The 21664-nt window shown below is 34.5% G+C and overlaps 1 protein-coding gene across 1 annotated transcript in view; it reads right to left on the bottom strand.

Annotated features, from left to right (window-relative positions):
• Positions 1 to 21664, bottom strand: part of HFM1 (helicase for meiosis 1) — a 38780-nt gene that overhangs the window by 4374 nt on the left and 12742 nt on the right. The window contains exons 8-30 of the mRNA XM_062497297.1: positions 20636 to 20706; positions 20001 to 20133; positions 17701 to 17852; positions 17280 to 17357; positions 16975 to 17136; positions 16356 to 16556; positions 16187 to 16275; positions 15483 to 15526; positions 15290 to 15391; positions 13779 to 13924; positions 13272 to 13366; positions 12406 to 12539; positions 11461 to 11508; positions 9391 to 9471; positions 8668 to 8759; positions 7755 to 7861; positions 7621 to 7668; positions 7269 to 7366; positions 7052 to 7183; positions 4130 to 4215; positions 3134 to 3217; positions 1975 to 2132; positions 1150 to 1253 (exon numbers count right to left, since the gene is read on the bottom strand). Of these exons, the coding sequence (XP_062353281.1) occupies positions 1150 to 1253; positions 1975 to 2132; positions 3134 to 3217; positions 4130 to 4215; positions 7052 to 7183; positions 7269 to 7366; positions 7621 to 7668; positions 7755 to 7861; positions 8668 to 8759; positions 9391 to 9471; positions 11461 to 11508; positions 12406 to 12539; positions 13272 to 13366; positions 13779 to 13924; positions 15290 to 15391; positions 15483 to 15526; positions 16187 to 16275; positions 16356 to 16556; positions 16975 to 17136; positions 17280 to 17357; positions 17701 to 17852; positions 20001 to 20133; positions 20636 to 20706 (2445 nt within the window). The remainder of the gene's footprint in view (positions 1 to 1149; positions 1254 to 1974; positions 2133 to 3133; positions 3218 to 4129; positions 4216 to 7051; positions 7184 to 7268; positions 7367 to 7620; positions 7669 to 7754; positions 7862 to 8667; positions 8760 to 9390; positions 9472 to 11460; positions 11509 to 12405; positions 12540 to 13271; positions 13367 to 13778; positions 13925 to 15289; positions 15392 to 15482; positions 15527 to 16186; positions 16276 to 16355; positions 16557 to 16974; positions 17137 to 17279; positions 17358 to 17700; positions 17853 to 20000; positions 20134 to 20635; positions 20707 to 21664) is intronic.

The raw sequence follows: 21664 nt of genomic DNA, 5'->3' as shown, positions 1-21664 counted from the left end.
CTTTTAAACTCTATTCCAGTCTGTTCAGGAGTATCAGCAGCTCTGTACTGGCAAAGACATAAAATGAGTATGTCAATAATGCTTCTCAAGTTGAATGCCGATATTCACGAGAGATTGAGAGACATCCTTTGTAAAGAGAGTAATTTTGTCTTTTATAAGGGAAACAAAATTTTCTGGAAAACCAGATAGGCTTTTAAAAAAACGTGAGATTTCCTTCAAGTCTGAAATAGGAACAGACTTCAAAATAAACAGAGACTAAAAATAAGTAGAGACTAGGAAGACCTGGTTTTAGTCTAATTTCACTGTCACCAGTTTCAGAAAAATTAACTGTTGTGCTGAGTTTTACTGAACTCAGTCCAACGTGTAGATAAAAGGACAATTTTAATTTCTGTGTGGTTAGAAAACCCTTATTTTTCCAGAGCCAAAGATCTAGTTATAGAAATATAGATTATCCCAGGCTTGATTATTGTAATAATCTCAATGTCAATATTTACCATAGAAGCATCAACTACCCTTCAGTTAATCTAGCACACAGCAATCTTCTTTACTGGCGGGGCATGATGACAGAATTTAATAGAGCCACTCTATTTTTAAACTGTTTTTCAAAGTTTTGTGTTTCAAGGCCGTAAGGGTCTCTCCCCATTTGCTGCTCTAGTTCCAATTGCATGGAAATTGACACTGAGGGGACCCAGGTTTAAATCTGCACACAGTAAGGCACATTTTCAGCTGTAGGAATTTCTTGTTACTGAAGTGGAGGTGAATCCATATCCAACACATCTTTACTACAATGCAAAACCAAACCATTCACAAAGACAGCTCTGCTCAGCATAAATAACCTGATAGGTTATCCCTGCTGAAAGTTAACTCACTTGAAGAAGGACAAAAGAGAATCCAAATCTGTATCAATAGAGCAAAATACTGTCTCCTAGTAACAGTTTTGATGCTTCCCAGTTCCTTAATGTGGTAGTAAATTAAAGAAACAGATAAGTAATTGTGAGAGGTAGTATGCAACCCACTAAAGCACATGCAATAGAGGTTTGTTTCCAGACAAGCTCACTTTATTATACTTTGGCTTAACAGAAAGTGTTTTAATAACTTATTCCAAAATATTTTGTATAGTTTTTTAATTCAAAGAATACCCTAACCTACCATAATCAGAACTAATTAAATTTATACTAATGTCTTCTGATTTAAGAGCTCTTTTAACTTCAATTTTCTTCATCCAATTTCCAGTTTTCAGCAGCACAGAATCCCTGTAATGCATCAGCAAAGTTGTTAGACATGGACAATGAAAACACAACTGCATACTATGGTATCTGTAACCAAGTGAAAGAGCCTGTATTTGGTCCTGGTTCTTTAGTTTTGCTTGATAATTGGCTTAAGAATAACTTTCCAATAATGTGTGATTTATGGCCATAAGAGGGCTGAGATCCTGCAGATCAGTTTCAGTGCCAATTTTGGCCTGAATTCTCATGAAGGTTCAAGCAGTTGGAAAAGATTTTGTTTCTCTTTTCCCATTTGCTCCAAGCATCTCCTAGCCAACAGGAGAATTTGATTCTATCTCTGAGGGAAAAACCCAATTTTTAAACTATAATTAAAGAAATATAGCTAACAGGAGTTAAGTAACAACTGGTTTATCTATCTTTTTAATAGGTACTTTACTTACATTTTTTTAAACTTTTACTTTTATACTTATGGGAAAATTATTATGAGTTTTCCATAATATGACATTGATGTTGAACAGATATTTACAAGTGCTTTCTGCACTGACAAGCACACTGGCATGTTTTGGGGGTTTTTGAATCCTGTGTAGCATTTTAAATGACAACAGTGACTAGAAAATACTGTAGGATAAAGAATAATTTTGTACTATTAGACATCAGTAGGAAGTATTGAAAAAACTGCAAGTCACAGAACACATGAAAAGCCAACACCACAAAACTATGTGAGGCAAAACCACCTGATCATACATACATAATTTTCTGATTAAAAATGACTTGGTTGTCAGCATCTCCTACGACCAACGTAACATAGTGAAAGTCTGGTGCTGTTCTCTTTGTCTGTAGCTGCTCATAGTTTGTTAATTTGACGGTTACTAAGATTTCAGCCAATGTGTCACTGTATTTGGGAAGCTAGGGAGAATGATACAGAACACAAAACTGCTAAACATGCAAAGTAAAGTATATGCCCTTCCATCAATTTCTATCTGTTGATACAAGCACAAAAGCTTGATGCAAGCAATTTGAATTTGTGGTACAATTTTTATTTGTTGTTCTGAGACACTGATTTTCAGTACTAACTTGGCCATAGCTGAATATCCTAAGTTTGATTCAATACTGAGAATCAAAGACAAATGCAAAGAGAAATATCCAAGAGTAAGACTTGTTATATAGAAGCTATATTTTGGCATCCCAACATTCCTCTAAGATATTTATAATTGTTAAATCTTTGTTCTGAGAACTGAGCTGCTCATCTGGTATTATGTCAAATGAAAAGTAAACTAGAGCTGATTAATATACCAATACTATTTTACACACCTATTGAGTTTTTAATTTCGAATGTGTCTTCATTTCTACCAACCTTTAAGTTACTTTTAAAATTGTGCATTTTAGAAAGCTAGAGTGTCTTTGTGATCCATATAAAGACAAAATGCATATCAGAACCTCAAAGCTTTTGATTACACACAGAATTGTACCCTTCCTTTGAAAGGGCACCAGCTAGGTTAATGCAATAATTTACTGTTTCTCAGCATTCCTAAGTGTGCTGTAGAAAATAAACATGAGTTAATACCATCTCAGTAAGCTTTATTTGGGTGTTTTGCTGTCTCTAGGGTTTATTAAAATTCAAGATAGAAGAGACCTCTCAGACTCACAGATAATGCTAGAATGTGAATAATACTGGTTTACATCTGTAACATAAAATGCTATCAATGAGAGAGGCCAATATATTATGGGGAATGTCTGTTCCAAGGGTCTCCTTTGAGATTTAGGAGTTTCATTCTACCTACTAAGCTGGAAGGAGGTCACAATATTGTGTGATCTTCTATCTGTGAAGACTCAAAATTTCTTTAAGTCAGCTTTTGCTTTTTCATTTAATAATACTGGCATAAAACCATAAATATAAGAGAATGTACCTGTTCAATTTCAAGTTCATATTTTGGAAGGTGCAAAACAGACTCTTTTATCTGGTTTCCAAAAGGAGGATGTCTGTTTAAAATCTGCAAAGATGTAAATCCAAGGAATCAAAGTCATCTGAGTAATAATGTTAGCAACAAAAGCCCCTTTAACTCTTGGTTCTCTACTGTCAGTGATGCCCAGAACAGCAACAGTACCAAAAGCAAATTCCAGCTCTTTTTCATGTTGTTACTGCTCCTGTTCAGTTAACAACCAATCAGCTACCAATGACTATTCAGGTTTTATGAGATGACTGTTCTATGCTGCAAAAGCTTTAACTAAAACAGAACAAATGACAAGAAAAAACAGAAAAGGAGCCAGAAACGAGAAAACAAATTTCCAAAGTCAGAACAGAAAAACCCAAGTAAGATTTAGAAGTCTCTTATATCTTCCAGAACACTGGAATAACAGTTTCTGCAGAAAAGAAGCCAAGAGCCAAAAATCCAGACCTAGGGTCACATTTACCTTTCCTAAAATAAGAAGTGCTTTACAGATGATTTAGATTTTTATTCTACTCCTATCTCAAACTTGCAATAATGGAAATTTGGGATTTTCATAATTAACATACACTTAGAGAAACTGTAAATACATATTCCCTTTTCTATTTTTCCAACACTCCTAATAGAGAAGTGCATATTGTCCTTTGTTTCAAACCATGTTAATGATGAAATTCTACATATTTAAGTATCTGCTTTCCACAGCTAGACAAATCAGTGAAATGATCATTCACATTAAATTTGCTACAACAAAACATCATACACATTTTAAAGGAAAACCAGCAGTAACTACACAATGTTTTAAATTCTACTAGTTAAAATGAATAAATCACCTAAATATCTACATTTTACTATGATCATATAGAAAATATATATTAACTATACTGCTCTTACTGGTAACAGTATTAACGCTCAGTATTTTCCCTATCATATTAATCTATGTACAAAATAATAAGTTACCAATTCAAGCTCCCTTGCATTTATGTCTTCAATTTTTTTAAATGATGTCAGCCCAGCATTTACCATAGCATTTGACAGTGATACACCTGTGAAAAACATGTATACAAGTTTTATGCTGTTAAAGGACAATGAATAACCTCAAATTATTCTAAAAACTGCATTCTAACAACTGCATTAGAACTCAAAGCATAAACAATTTTATGTTACATTTGATGTAGCTTTCTGCCCAGCTAATCACGAAATTTATTTTCATTTGATTAAGTATTTCAGTATTATTTAACTTCTCCATTAGTAAAGAGAAAAAGAAATGCAATACAAACCAAACATGAAAATATACAGTACTTCAATGATGAAAACTTCTACATTTTCTACAGTAAAACAGATTTTAGATCACTTTCCACAAGAGTCAAGAAATGTGTTCTGTACATATATGATAAAAAATCATGCCACACAGATTTCTCTCAGAATTTTTTCCCTACTGAAGAAATTATTTAATTATGTTAAAATCATAAAGAACTCAATGTTTTTGAGCAAATTAATAATTAAATTCACTGAAAAAAAAGTATTTATTATAATCTTCTACAAGTCATTGCAGCTTTAGCAGAAACTTTCCCATGGCATATAAGCCACAAAAGCAGAAAATTCCATGTACATTTTTATTTCTTTTTGTGATTCACAGTATTTCCAGTGAGATTTAGAGTTATCACAGCACACGAAAAGGCATTTACCTGACCTGGAACTAGAGACTGCTGTAATAACTGCAATGATTGTAGGTAAAAAATAGTACAAAGTACTTAGAATGAGTATTTGGATCCTTCTCAAGCAGTTCTGCAAAACAGTGTAAGAAATCTGAAATTAAGTGGGAAACCTCATTATATACTTTTAGGTTGCTTCTTGGAAGGCATTACAGTAATCTTATAAGAAAAAACTTAAGAATTTAATAATTAAGAGAAACAGAAGACCTTTTGTCTTTTTCTGTGTATTTGAATATATTTTGGGAACATCTGACTTAGGGAAAACATCTTTTACCATCTCCCTGCTCCTTTGCAGAAGCTCTGCAGTCTGAAGACTGAAAACTCTCATCTATTACTTCTGCTGCAAGAGATGTTGCCCTGTTTCTTTTTAACTGAAGCTGAACATTAACTCTTTTATCCTAATTCCTAAAATGGCAGAAGGATTTCCTCCAGTGAAGAGAATACCAGCTACAAATAAGACTTTTGTTTTTTTTTTTTTCCATCTACACTTCTGAACAAAAATGTATGGGGGTGGAAATGAAATTGAACAAGTAGTAAATGTAAGAAATCCTGTATGACTGATCATTTTCCTGTCTGTCAGAAGAAGCAAACAGAAATCAAACATACCATTCAGCAACAAGAGGGAGCATCATTATTGCACAAGAGTAGTAGAAATGCAGTAAGAATTGAACTGAACTACCAGTCTCAGTAAGGCCAAATGTCAGTCAAACAACAGTCACTTATCATGGAAATACTGATTAATAAGGCATTTTTAAGGTTCATTAATAGCATACTGAGGTAAGAGTTTAAAAATTAAGGATTTCTGAATGTGCTACATGGTACCAGCAAATTTCTGTGAACCTAAACAATTCATTTCACTTCAGAAAGAAACAGGATAAGATTAGCAGCCATAGGCAGAGGTTAAAAAATCACATCATACTACAGGCATCAATTCAGTGTTTGATTCAGGAAAAGAGTGAACTGTCAGAAGAATGTTCAAAAGAAGCTTGTGAGGGGAACAAATGACAGTTTGGAAGTTAGCAGTTCTTTGTAACATACACTGCAAGAGCTATGACAGCATAAGAAAAAAGTACCCAAAAAAAAAGGAAAATTGGACAGAGATGTCTGTATATACACCACTTATATTATTAAAAAACTAAACGTGACTTTATTCTACTGAATATAGTGTACAGGAAAGGATTTGTCTACACTGCAAGTGCCATATTTATTCCACTCATCCTAACTCCACAGAAATGCTGAGCACGAGGCAGGTTCCTCAGATGATTGTGTCACCATTAGCACGGTGTGGGACAGAGGAAATGTGCTGCCAGCACTGTGCACTCTGCTGTGCACAGGCTAACAAGCCCTGCCCTTGCTTTGAATCCACATGAATGAAGCATTACAGCCTCTGCACTTGAGCAGGCAAGGCTGTAAGGTACTGTACCCCATGGACCTCCGGGCTGAGCCATTCTCTAATTTGCAGATCTCTGTACTACACTGCTCAGTGCAGAGCTGATCTGTCTCTATAAAGAAGAAATACAGAGAACATTGCAGTGAATTTTGAAAGCATGAAGATATGATAAGACCAAACATCAAAGCAAGAAGATACACTACTACCTCAAACAAGTATGACTACATTTTTATAACACAGAGGACTCAAAAATTTCTGAACTCCCTTTCAAATAATTATGACAAGCCTGTACTTCCAGCCAGAAGTTCATTCAATAACAGGATACAGTGGAAGGAAGAAGATCATTAGAAACTTTTGATCATCATGTGTACAAGAACCTCATGCACAATAAATTGATTTCTATTTCATGATTCCTATCCTTTTCAATGTGAATTTGAAGTTTTTCATGCATACAAGTAAGAGGACCTACAGCAGCAGGTGCTTGGACAGGAAAGCATAGCCCAGTCAGGGACACGCAATCACATCCATGTGGAATATGCCTGGGATAATGAGAGGAACATTAAGGAATAAGAACAATTCTTTGAAAGTCTGAAGAAAATTACTAAACAGCTTACTTTTGTTATGGCAGATTCTTCTGACAACCGTGGTACTCAACTGTGGCAAATAACTAATTAGGAGACTAACTCAATTATGTAAGCAGACAGAAATTAGCCAGCTAATTATGAGTTTTGATTCTCTGTCAAGCTTATACTTTTATGATTTCTAAGTACTACCTACCAATTTTTTCCAATTGTTTAGACACATGAAGTGAATTTTCCCAAAGTCTGCACCTGAAACACTTTGCTAAAATCAAAGAGTTTAATAAAGCAGAGAAGTTGTTCTTAGATGATGCCAGAAAGTCAGATAGCCCTGTAAAAAGAAGATTGACTTATGTTAATAAACCAAAATGTAGCTTATTAGGACATGTACCAAAAAAAAAAAAAAATTAACATACATCTAGTAACTCTCAAGCCATTTCTAAATATTCTGCCAGTATCTTGTGTCAAAGTAAAGTCTTGAATAGGAATACATCCCAGCTGAGCCTGAATGAGACTGGAAAGAGAATGGGTTTGATATATAAGCAATACTGTAAACAAAGAACAACATAAAAAATTTTAATGGAAGAAAAGAAGGAAATTCAACAAAGAATTGAAACAACAAAATACAATAATCTGGTCCTCTGCAAAATGACAAAAAAAAATTGCCAAGGACTTCAACAGTCATAAAATGACAGTTTTTCAACAATAAAATAAAACAAAATAAAATAAAACAAAACAAAATAAAATAAAAGGCAAAATAATACTTACCAGTTTACTTTCATTTCTCTTGTTTTTATCTTCCCCTCCATTGGAAACCTATGCATGAAAACATACATATTTTCTACAATTCCTTGTTTTATTGTTAAATATGTACTTTTGATTTTCAACAAGTTTTTAAATACCTGATAGTTATTTTGTCTTTGTCTTTATTCAAAGTGTTCAATATTTTCTTTTCATTTGTTCTTAACTTCACATCCACAAATTCTGTGCAGTTCGAGATCATCGTAATCTGTAATAATTTAAGTTTTTTAGTAATTGTTTTGATTTGCCATTTTTTCTATCACTTCTTCTTTTTTTTCATAAAGAACACTTAAAAATAAAATTGTATTAACAGTATGACCATGAAAACACAATCATTTAGTTCTTTTAAATACTGACGAGCTTTCTTTCCTCTTCCTATAAAGGCTAGTAATGAAAGAGGAAAATTTTCTTTCAGGTTTTAGATTACTATTTCAGTTGAAACTATCTAAAATCAATCATACACATTGCTAACACTTTATACAAGACAAATACAACTTTTTCTATTACATATTTCACCTTGCTTTCTTAATACTGTAACAACAAAGATAGTCACAGGAGAACAAGTGTTACATTTCTTCATGGCAAATCTGTTTTACTATAGTATTTGGCAGAAAACAAAATGTCTTGTGATTCAGATAACAACCCTTCATCTGAAAGAGGAAAGTTGCTTAAAACAGAAGACAATTCCCTTAAAAGTAAAACCTGATGTTGATGCAGCTGGGTTTTGCAACAAAAAAGGCTACTAAACCACAAAACAGTAAAGTGTTTAATATATGAACAGAACAGCTTCAGCAACTCTGCATCTTCATAAGCAAGATTAGTCAAAGTGTTGGAAATCAAAAGATCTCAAAGTACAATGCCTCAAAAATACTCCATATAGAATTTAATTAGATGTATTCTCTGAAACTTTATACAAACAAAGCCTGAGGTCTTTAAAATAAACAGCACCTTACGCTTCCTTTCTTAGACTGCTTAAAAACAACTGAACATATGTAATCTAAAAAAAAAAATTACCAATTCATTTAAAGTCTCAGTTCCCTTAACTATGAAAAACTGCTTCACTGTGTCAAATGCAATGTAATACCACGCCATTAGTCTTCCAGTCTCTGTAAAAGAAGAATATACATTAAAAATAAATATATCAAGTGTATTTTAGTGGCTTGGAGATTTTTAAGACACAAAATTACATTAATTGTATTATTGTAGGCCTCTGTGAGATTTACCCCTACTACTCAGTATGTTATTGCCCCCAGCTGTTTGATGGACATTACTGATCCAATCATAGAGTGGCAGAAAGAATCATGTGTCAGTGGCAGCTCTCTCCAATGGAGATTAAGTCACACTAACACACCAGGCAGCAAACTGTGGTTGCCAAAAGACAACCACCTCTAGCAGAGGACTGTAGAGAAGAGCAGCTATTGACAGAACCTGTCCTTCACTGCACTGTGCCACAACCAGTTATTTATTCTGTCACAATGTTCTACAGTCTTCTCCAAATCTGCAACAAATTTTCACCAAAAAGAGATGATCTATTAATGAAACAAGATTAAGAGAATGAACATCCATGACTTGGTCAAGAAACTTGTCCATATATTCTTATCAAACAAGCCTTCAGATTCTACTCTCTACTACATTGGTGTACTCATTAATGGGTCACATGGGTAGTTGAGACCCTCTGTAGTTCACTACCATCTCTACATCACTTCTCAAAATGAGTTTCTTTGAAACAAGTGTTACCTGTTGGTTTGAAATTATTTGCTTCATCCATCCTGATCAAATCAAAAGATGATAAATCATTTAAGTTCTTCAGACAGAGTTCTGTCAAAAATTGAAAAATGTTTTCTGCATGTACTAAAAACATTTTATCTATGTACAAACCAGAAGCAATATCATCAAATTGCAATGAATGTATACCCAAATAATTCCACTGAACTCAAGTAAAGGTTTTGGATTATGATCCTGCTTCTATTAAAGGTAGTGGTTAACTTCTGCCTGGGGAAACTCACTCAAAGATAACTGATACAGGACAAGCTAACTCTTTTTCAGTAAGGCAAAAGTTGCAAAGGAAAAGAAACTAGATGCTAGAATGTAGGTTGCCATATTCAGTTTTGAATGACCAGAGAACCCACAGCATTTGCACAAAAGATTTCTGCTACAGTTAAAACCTAAATGGTTCAAATTTCAAATAACCACAAGTATTCATGAATCCTTCATTAGAAATTTTCATACTGTATCATATGCATTTGTATTTATTTCATTAAACCCACTGTGTCATGTATCTGCATAAGAACTGAAGTGCTTTTGTTCTCTTTTTCAAGACCAAGGCAATATTCGGAATTTAAAAGACAATTAGAACAGCACTCAGAGATAGTTCCCTTAGCAACCAGAAATCATTCACTTCACACATGAAATATATGAAAACATTATATACATTACTACAAAATATTTCATGTTGCAGGGAAGAGAGCTAGTTCCTCCAATAACTTTTAAAAAGAGGTAGCTTTTAACATCAGAACTTCAAGGAAATATAATCTACACTGAAAAAGCGTTAATTGAATTTTTCTAGCACTATCTGTACAGGTGATTTTAAACCATGCCTTCTCTCATAAAGGCTTATTTAGGTAGTATCATGCTTCATTCCCTCTATTCCTTTCAATCTACATGGCAAGAATAGAAAAGTACTGATGCAAAAGAAAGGAAAAGATAGAAAACTACTGAAAGAAGCAAATTTTCTTGCTGCTAAGTACTCCTCTTTTCACTGTCTACAAGTCAGAATCAATGTCTCTCACATTTGGAGATGTCAAGTGGTAGCAAATAAACTGTGTTCCTGAAGACAGGCCTTGAAACCCTTACACAATGAACAGCCTCAGCATCATCCCACTAAGCCCAAAATCAATCAGATTTTTCCTACACAGTCATGTTAAAAATGTGTAAGTGGAGTCCAAGTGCAAGCTCTACAAATTTCTGGGCATGTATCTGTCCATGTCTTCATGTACCAGGCCCTCCTCCAGATACTTTAGCTCCTGTTTATGACAGTCTGGTTATGATGGACATGAGGACTTTCATTGAAGAGAGAAAACCGTATTTGTAGATTTGCAGAACTTGATAGCAAGTACTCTTTTAAAAATAAACTAATGTTTAAAGAACCAGAAAATGTACATTTAAATAAGTTAACAAAACAAAACCACCTGCAGAGTTGTGTGCTATTTCCACATTTAAAGTTGAGAGGCACCAATTCCCAAACTATTTTGTCAGCTGTATGTTTTATAATGGACTTGCAAATAGCTAAAATGTAGAATTTACAAAAAAATCAATAACTGGGTTTCATTTAAGTCTTAGCAAACAACAGCCTCTTAAAATAATGCAATTTTAAACTGTTTCTGGACAAGGCAAATATGTTTACATTTTATAACCTTTGTTTTCAAGGCCAAATTTATGAATGGAAGATGACAATTCCTGAAAAGGACTTTTTTACAGGATAGTAACAGAAATTAAAGCAAGTGAGATCAATCAAAGGAAAATTAAGAAGAATGACAATGAAAATTAAAGTGTTCTGCTCCATATTTCTAAGTGTGTAAAGGCATTTAATGATTTTCCTTCAGACAAGAAAAGCTTTTCTACCTGTTACAATGTACTGATAGTATTTCAAAAATATTAATAACAAAATAAAATAAGTAACACATCATGGTAAATTACATTTTTTCTGCAAATGGATCTATTGAAATTAATGGATGTCAATAATAAACATGGGTGAATCTACCCTAAATTGTAATGTTTTATTGAGAAAAAAGCTGAAAAGCCACTTACCTTGCAATTTTGCTTCAATTCCAATTTTATCTAATCCAGATGAAAAACCTTTATGGAAACAGACAAAAGTTGACTTAACCTAATACTATTATACACTTCCTTCCCAATGTCATTACCCATCAAAACTGATTTGCTGATTTTTAGGAGCCAAATACCCCAAAGTGAAAAATGTGGGAATATTTATTATACTGCAAACAAGTCAGAAGTCTTACAGAGTGTAACTATCTAAATATCAGTAAGAGCCTGTTAGAACAGATGTGCAAAGCTAAAAGCTGCAGACATTCCCCCATGTAAAACATCAGAGTCCTAAAAACTGAAGAAATGTCAGTAGCAACTTCCAGGTACAATTCTCTTATTTTAGAATATAGGAAGACACCTCAATTGTAACATCCATTCAAGTACTAGATGGACTGTGTTCCAGTCCCAGCTCTAAATCCTTCTAAAAATTGTCTCCAGCAATTACCCAATGACTTCAAAATCAGATGTAGAGCAAGTGGGCAAGAGCAAAGACATGGTCAGGACTGGGGACGGACAATGTTCTGGACACGACAAATTGAAGACACTGGAATTAATATAACTGAGATTTTATTCTAGAAAAAACTGTGAAATACTATTATTTTTCCTAGCAGATTACATATTCAGCAGTGAAAAATACATTATGGCTTGATACTACATTAATACCTCATAGCAGTGCCTCACAGTAAGATCAAAAGAAATAGATTATAAAACTGTAAAATGGCTTCTTCACAGTTTTTATATGTTGCACCATGATGAAGCTCCCACTACTTATATTAAAGAACAAAATGTTACAGGCCACATTGCACATCGTGTTTTCATCACATTATGAAATAACTGTCCATAAGAAAATAATAGAAACAAGCAATATGGACATAACACATCCTAGTGTCATAATTAGATTAATTAAAAATATTAAACCAAACAAACCATAATAAGTTGGATTTTTTAAGGCTCTAATGTACAAGAATGTTGATCGTATCCATTCCAAAGCTACACTGACATCCGTGACAGTGTGCAGCACTATTTCTGCATTTAAGTGTTCAACAAGGTGCCTGTGCAAGCTAGTGCAAAAAAACAAGAGTTAAGGACATTTACAAATGAGCAATACAAAAAGTGCTAAAACTAATTTTCTGAAGAAACAAAACCAAACAAAGCCATCCCCCCAAACCACAACTGTTCACTGTAATCAGTGAAACTGATATAATACAGTAAAGATTATGTAAGTAATCAACAATGCAATTTGTTTATTATGGCATAATATCCAGCAAGCAAAAATAAACTGTCAACTGTGAAGTTTTACATTTATTAGAAGACAAAGTTACACACATTTAAAAATTGCAGCACAGACATTCTGTGCTATTGATATTCTAAATACATTTGAAAAATTAAATTAAATTTCCTATTTTACCTTTTAATGCCTTAATTTTCCTACATATTTCTTGTGATAATCTGTTAGCAACAAATATAAGTCTAGTACTTTCCAGACTATCATGTAGAAATTCAGAGACAGGTCTGTGTTCAATTCCTGCTTTTTGTCTTTGCAATAAATACTCTTTCAGCTTCCTCTGTTTTCCAGCATGAATCTAAAGGTATTTGAGCTTAAAATGTTCTAAAGATTCTTTTGGGTGATAAAACAAGAGACTATTAACTCCTGAATAGCTTGGTTTCTTTCTTGATTTCTTCTAAATAGACCAAAGAAATACCCTAAAAGCCATGTGAAGAAAAACACATACTGTAGAAACTATGAAGTTTTGCTACTATCTACAGAATCTTTTTAAAAAATACTTAGTTACCTGCTCTCTATTACATCAGCACCATTTAACATCTGTATATATCTCTCCCTGGTACTGCAACGAGTCATAATAACTGCTGTAGCTGTAGTGTCAAACTGAAAAAATAAAAACCCAAATAAAAGCTGCTCTCTAGTTCTTAGAAAAAACAACCAGTTGAATATGCATCACATACCTGCTGAATCCACTAAAACTCTTCTCTTAAAATCCTGTCTGAAATGGCTATTGTATGCCAGCTTCCTACTTTTTCTCTAATCCCCATTCACCATGTAACCCAAATGCAATTTTCAGATCTTTTTCCACTGCAAGGTGAAACAGTAATTTTTGATGGACAATACAAAAGCAAATAGATTTCTTTCTCAACAGAAAAGTCACCTAGGAGTAATTTAAGTATTAATAACCCTTTAAAAACAAAATGTTGCAGTAAAATTCCTGGCACTGTACTTTGACAAGAATAGCTTCTACTAATCTGCCTATAGACAGCATCAATACAACAGAACATTCACTTACCTGAGGCCTTCCAGCTCTCCCAATCATTTGCAGAATATCGGTTTCACTGTACTCTTGGAACACTCCTCCAACATAATGCATTGTGGATTTTATAACCACCAGGTGTGCAGGTAGATTGACTCCCATAGCTAAGGTGCTAGTAGTAACTATATCAGATCAAAGTACATGAACACCATCAAAATGTCTGGCAGACACTAAACAAGCAGCAAATAGGTGACTTAACTCCTGATGCCTAAGAGTTCTTAGGCAATGAATGCGATCAGTGGGCATTCTGCACCACAAAGAATTTGATGCAGATTACAGACATGTACTTGCAAAACAATTTATCTGTATCTGATCATCAGCATTCATTGTTTACAAATTCTTTAACAAATTAAATCCCAGATACTTTTATTTAAGCATTCCTTTATATTTGGAGATAATCCAGAATATGATCCACGTTCAATATAACAGACACACCATAAAGAAACATTAACCTTATTTCTTCAAGGGTATTTGAATACAACGTGACTTCATCTTGCTTAGTAGTGGTCAATATCTCTAAGATTTTTTTTTAAGTCATCAGTCATTAGCATTGTTTATATCCATGGTACCAAACCACAATCACCACTAATACTATCACAACACTTTACCAATACACACACACATATACACAGAAAACATCAATCAAGTGTGTGGCAAGTAATCTTACACTCATGTTTTCTAATTCATTTTCTCTAAAGAATATATGGGGTACCAAGAATTCAACACAGAAAGCCAGTCATATGGGCCAACTGATATTACTATTCTGCTGGGAAAACAAAGGATTAATGAAATTTCCAATTCTTGAAATTAAATTAAAATTAAAATTAGAAATTACCTTTCTTATGATCATTCTAACAGGAAAGAAAAAAGATCCATGGATCTTTTAGTGTTGTACATGAACCAGACAGACAATTCCCCATAGGGTCTGGATATTTTTTTTACAGAAAAAGAAAGCCCAGATGAGATGAGACAATCACATCTCAGATCCCTTCTCATTTCACATAACAGATGGAACATTTCTTAGGGACCTCCCCATCAGGCACAAAACCTTGCATGGCAGTTTGAGAACAGTACCCTGCCCACCTAAGACACATAAATATACAGATTATTACCTTCAGGGAAGCCGCAGTCGCAAAGGACCCAGACAAAGAAAACATCTTGGAAACTCAGAGGAAAGATTCACTAGCACAGAGTTCCACCTCAATGGGAGGGTTCAATGGTAGGAAAAGGAAATGGACATGGCCAGACCTATATGGACATAGGAGGGGGATGACCTCCATATGTGGTAAGAAGAAGTTCTGTGGTCTTTAGTATATGTAGGCTCACAGGATAAAAGTGCATGTGAACCACAAAAACACCTTTACCTGGACTTCACAACTTCCAAAGGTTAAGCAAACTATAGAACCATAAAATATTACCACTTACAAATTGCAATCTTCTCAGGATACATAAATGACAGTTCAGATTTCAAAGTTAAATTTACTTACAAAGTACTGGCAAGTCTCCAACAGTAAAAGCTCCTTCAATTATTTTTCTGTCTGATATCTCCATACCCGCATGATGATAAGCCACACCATATGTTAAAAGTTCTGATAATGAAATTATTATACACATCATTTAACTAAGTTTTCTCACACAAATATTCAATCACAGAGCAGAGAAGTAGTAGGTTATATTTACCTCTCAGTTTGGAGTCTTTCAGTGAATTTGCAAACCCCTGTAATCTATGCAACACACACACACAAAAAAAAAATTAAAAATAGACATTCTTTGGTTATTTTCAACCACCACCTTTCCCATCTTCACAGAAGAAACAGACTGACACTCTTGGCAGCTATTATAGCTTTTTGAACCTGGGTCATCTTTCCAAGTGACACTCTACAATCTTTATGTGTTGTTCACATAAGGCAAATAAGATCGTATTTGAGGTCCAAAGTCAGGAGCTAGCTTCTGCAGCTGCCATGACTAGGCAACCCTGAAGTAAATAATAGTTACTACTGTTGTATTTATTAACACTATCAGATAAAGCAAAGACATCTACTGGCTTAACTTAAAACACCAGTAAAATCACATCCAATTCAACTGTTCATATGCTTAATCTTTGCACTATAAGGTCTCAGAGGGCCATATGAATTAGCATTATTATGTTTAGAAAGCAGCTTTAAGAAACAAATTAATGTTTTTGAAAGGTATCCTAAAACTCTGAGAAGCAAATAAAACTTCCCAATAAGAGTGCCAATTTACCAAAAAGAATGTCAATTGTGATGATGATTTTGTTGCACACCCCTCTGCTAGAAACTGTATTAGCTCAACAGCTTTCTTCACAGATATCACAGGTTTACTAAAAGTACAAACACTTATTTCCAATTTAAATAGAAAGATACCTTTGTTTCTGTTCTATACTCAGTAGAAATTTAGCATCTTTTGCAAGAACAGAAGCAGCCTGCTGTACTCCTTTCCTTGTGGCACAAAACTATAAAGAAAAGATATTTTTTGAATCAACACTTTCAAGAAAGAAACTATTTCAAACATGATAAAAAAAACCTGTTGTACCACAAGTGCCGGTTTTTGCTCCGAGTATGTTTGTATAATACTAGCTATCTTGTAGTTAAGAGTTAAGTCAAATTTGAATTCTGTCTGATTGTCACTGCAAGGAAATCCAAGAACAATTTTGCGTAGCTTCACCGGTCGTTGATCCTCATCTATTTTCAGACATACAGCAGGCATCTTACTATCTGAAAGCCATTCCGCAATCTTTAAAAAAGAAGCAGAAAAGATAAATTTCTTCTTTTAATCGTGCTCCTGCTCTAATAGCATCACAGAATAATTAACTTAGCTTTTGTCACATGTAAACTATTAACACTTTTTTTATCATTTAAAATCACAGGTGAGGCTCTGCTTTTTGCAGGACCAATATAATTTGGACTAAAATCTCAAGTCTGTTGTGATCTGTAAGAGGCAAAAATCACAAGCAGAAATCTAAAACTGAAGCATGTCCATACATGGCTGATATTTCCATATGGTTGAAGGTAATCTTACATTAGTAGCAGCCTCATAGCTGTCTTTAGATGACAAATTTATTATTTTGCTCTCAGTCTTAAATTGCAACTCCAGATCAATTTTATAAAACACAACTCCTTTGATCAAAATACAGTTAAAATGTAACTCTTACATCTTGAGTATTTGGGATTGTTGCAGAAACAGCTACAAATCTCAAGGGAGGAACAGTATCCTGCTTCTCTAAGAGACGCCAAAGAGAAGACTGAATAGTTTTCATCCGACTGACTACAACTTCCAAAGTTGCACCACGGCTTTCATCCTTTATAACGTGTACCTATCAGGAATTTTAAAAGATGTGCTAAATATTTTCCAGTTACAATCTGGACACATGCTAAATACATGTAATATTTTCTAAGCTTCCTTTTACCTTCACAAAAGATACAAAAGCAGTGCATAAATCCGCATTAATTTTCTTACCTCATCAATGAGAAACAGTCGCACAAGCTGGACTATAGAGTTGTCTCTCCACCTTCTAGTCATGCTATCCCACTTTTCCTTGGAGGAAAAAACCAACACATGAACAAGAGAAGCAGGAAGATGTTTTAAATGCCAGCATATACCACAACTATAGTACATGAAGACATGCCTCAACTTCAGTAAATCTTTAAACAGGAACAATTAAATGATTTTAAGCTAATGCCATCTATGTTTCATCTGGCATGTTACTGTATTACTAACTTTTGTTTATATGAACTGAGAGTGTGTAGAGCAGTGTGCAGACAAACAAAAGGATCATAAAATTACTGTTTATTACCAAAAAGGGAAAAAGGAGCAGCACACAATTAGAAGACTGATAATGTCTGTTTTAGTTCTTGTAAGAACTGGGAATGAAACCTACAGGTGTAGTGATAATAATGTCAGCATGATGTATTTCAAATAAATCATCCATCAGTGTATCTCCTGTCAGTTCCTTGCAGGTGAGTCCTATAGGTCCAAATTTTTCTTTCCAATCATCAAAACGCTGACTGCACAGAGCTTTTATTGGAGCCACTAAAAACACCAAATAATGAGAATTAAATCAGGAAAACCAAATCTTCAATTATATTCAAAATGTGTGCATTTAGTTTCTTTAGTAAGATGCCCTCTTGAATGTAATCTCCCTGATTTTCAGCTTTGCTTCCAGAACCGTAAAATCTGTAACTGGCATTACTGTCATTATCCTACTCTATGTGCACAGTCAATGTTGAGCTTTGGGCCCTATTTCTTTCCATCAGCAAGCAGAAACAGAACCCTTTAATTAAGATTATTTATGCTCTCTCTTAATCCTTTATCCTGTTGGGTTTGATTTTCTTTGCAGTACGACATGGAAACAATCATTCAGCTATCAAAGGTTTTCTCACAGATAGAAGAAACCACAGGAAATACATCTTTTCTAATGGAAGATCATACAAATACCAACCTTTTCCCAGTTAAGAATGATTTGAGTACTCTGTATTCAGAGAGAAAAGAGATTACAAGTGAGAAACCATCCAAGAGCAAGAGACAGACTTTCAATCTTCTGGTATTCTATCAAAATCAAATGTATAGATAAGTGTAGGGTCATGCAAAGAAGCTAACACAGCAGGTAGCAGTTCTCATGCTGGTTCTCATGAATAGAGTCCTAAAACAATCTACTCTTTTATCTTTTTTTTTCCCCTGAGGATACACACTACTTTTGCAGACTCTTGTTTTCCAGAAATCAGATGTAATTCTCAATAAGGACTGATATTAACAACACATGTATGGCTATTCTGGATGATTAATCTATATGGAAAATGCAGTGATTTAAGTGAAAGAGGCAATCCATGCATGACCTGAAAACAGCCCTAGTATAATATCAGAGGCACTGGAATATGCATGATTTCTGTATATTTGCTCACAAATTATCCCTAAAATGAAGAGATTTAAAGAACTAGTCTCTACTTCAGAAAAAAGTGTAAAATCTCATAAAAGTATCAGAGAAATAATTAGCTCCAGAAAACTGATTAAGCTACCAGCAAGTAATTAACAAAATCACAAAGCTAACCATCTTTAGCAAGGCAAGAAGCAAGTGATGGCTCCTGGAACTCCAGTCACCAGTCCTTCCATGTAAAGCTACTAGCAAACAACTCTACAGAACTACTGCCAGCTAATTCACACACATGGGGCCACTGATGAACCAGGCACCTGCAGGTTCCAGCAGGCACCAGCAGGACAAAGTCTGATTACCAACTCTGTTCCAACATTCAGAAGACTGACAAGTCTCCTTCTCCATCAATGTTCAATCTGAAAATGTCAGCAGATCTAACTCTTCATTAATGCTGCCTTCATTAATGATGGCTCCAACCAACCAAGTTGTATCAAATCTACCAAGGCAAGTGGAAACTATTACCATACACTCAACCTCCTTCAGCTGACAGAGAACCTGCAGCACATGCCTGCTTCAAAGATCAGTTTATAATACACAACAAACTCTAAAGAAACACTAGCTTTATTATAAGAAGTTGAAAAAAATTGAATACAAAAACAAACAATTTCTGTAAATATAAGGATGAATAGCAAGACTGACAAACATATTGGGACAAAATCACCAATTTAATAAAATTTACATTATATGAACTCAGTTCTCCAGAAAAGAAAAAAAATGTAATTGGTGTAACTACCTCCCATTATCTTCATATTTCTACACAGATCAGTTAAACTCATGAAGATTGCAGCTCTGGTGCCTCTGAAGCAGTATACAGAAAATAGCAGGAAACTTTGCCAGTTAAGTGAATACTGGAAGATTTGATCCTCATCTCAGAGCAACAGCCAGCCATACAAAAGATAGTGTCAGCCAGAAACCACGCACTAAGAATTTGTTTTAGTTTCCTTTGCTTCCTGCTTACCTTTTTGTGTACATCCTTCCTGCTTGGAGGACAAATTGCCACAGAATTTTCCAATTTTTATTTGTACAGGCAATGCTGAACACTACAATTACACGTTGCTGTTAAATACTAATAATTGTTACAATGGTACCACAAATAAACACTAAACCAACTTTCAAAAGAATGAAGTAGGTTGCAATATCTGAATGTATTTAATCTCAGTATTATTCCTGGACTCACTCCAGATCCCTGCATTCCCAGAATAACATTTTCTGCTCTGTCACCAAAATGTTTAAAGCTGCATAGTACTTACTGTAAACAACTTTAATATTTAACCAAGGCAGTGGGGCTTCCATGAGTAATCTGGTAATAGCTAATTCGAACATTACAGTCTTTCCAGAGCCAGTTGGAGCACAAACCACAAAGTTCCTATCTGTATATAAAAGCTAGGAAAGAATTGCCAAGTCCTGTTAAGTTTTCAGCAATGACAAATGAAAGGTTTGCATGACTGTGCTTCCTTCCCACACATTTTATCTTCCACCATCTAGAAGCCAGGTATGTCCATGTCAGGCTCCCTCATTTTCCTCTGACAAGACTGATTCTTCCCTCTTTCCTCCTCTGCAGTGTCGCTCACCCATGTCACTCACCCACATCACTCACCCACGTCACTCAGCCTTCCTCCTCCATGCAAATATATTACTAATCTGTATGCATAAATGTAAATATTATAATTATCACCTTAACACAAATGTATTTTATAAGAAAATCCCCTTTTAAAGTTCTTCTGGTCTCTCCTCCCAGATAAGCACAATCTTGATAAACTATTCCAGGAAGAGGTTCTAAATATATTATAATTTTCCAATCCCTTTTATGCTCTGACTATCAAAGTACCAGTCAAATTTATCTATAAAGCACTACTTGCAGCTGCAGTTTATGTTCTATACTTACATCGTCCAAAGCTTTTGACTGTGCATAGTTAAAATATGGGAACTCCTTAAAAATACTTCTAAATTGGGTTGCTTGAGAGCATTAAGGATTTTAAAATACTAGAGCGTAAATTATAAAATTGTAGGAATGTAAATGCATCTTGTTCTTGCAATCTAAATGCAAACTTAAAGCATACTACAATATTTCACAGGCTTGTAAAAAGTTATCCAAAAGTAACCTATTAAATGATTCAGTAGTTTTAGATTCTTGGTGTGCCCTATATTCTGTATCACTGAAAAAACCACAACCTATTTGAGAGGTCTCAGGATTATAGCAATAATAAGAGCCTCCTGCCTGGCACAGGCTTCATGGAATGGCATACAGTTACAGAATGTGAAGCTGCAAGGGACAAACCAGATACAAGAACAAGCAGAACACTGCTGTTAGCCTATCTAAGATGTCAGTGGTCACATAATTTGTAACACAACACAAATTATTTAGCATTCAGTTGCCAACAACACGTGTTCTTCAGATAACATTCTCATCTAAAATACACGGAAGATGAAGAGAGCACTGTTAGGTTACAGCTCCAGACGAGTGAGCTGATCCTGGTCTGGACCTGCAAAGCAGCCACATGAGCAGCCTGAGTGACCATCTCATCAGGATGAGGATGAGCACACAGCCAAGTATGACACCAACAGCAACAGGAACAATGAACTGCTAAGGCCTCAGAACCATTACATTAAACAACTACAGAGGAAAAAGATACAGGAGTAAAGCAAGAAGTAAAAGCTGTTGAAAATGGATAAAGATAAGCAAATAACATTAGACTAAAGAAAGGGTTTTTTAAAAATACTTATTTAAAATCCCTGCTCTAAATAAGTGATTTGTTTTCAAACTGCAAAGCATTAATGATCCTTAATCGGTGACTTCACTATAATGGAATCCTTATTCATTTTGGAAATTGTGAGTTTTAAAGTTACGTACGTGACTTTAAGGTGCCTAAATTTAGACATTTCCTCTTTCTGATATTTAACCTACCATTTGACA

This window comes from Cinclus cinclus, chromosome 8, assembly GCF_963662255.1.
Source record: "Cinclus cinclus chromosome 8, bCinCin1.1, whole genome shotgun sequence".
Lineage (NCBI taxonomy): Eukaryota > Metazoa > Chordata > Aves > Passeriformes > Cinclidae > Cinclus > Cinclus cinclus.
The sequence above is the reverse complement of the archived record's forward strand: the minus strand, read 5'-3'. Positions and strand labels throughout refer to the sequence as shown.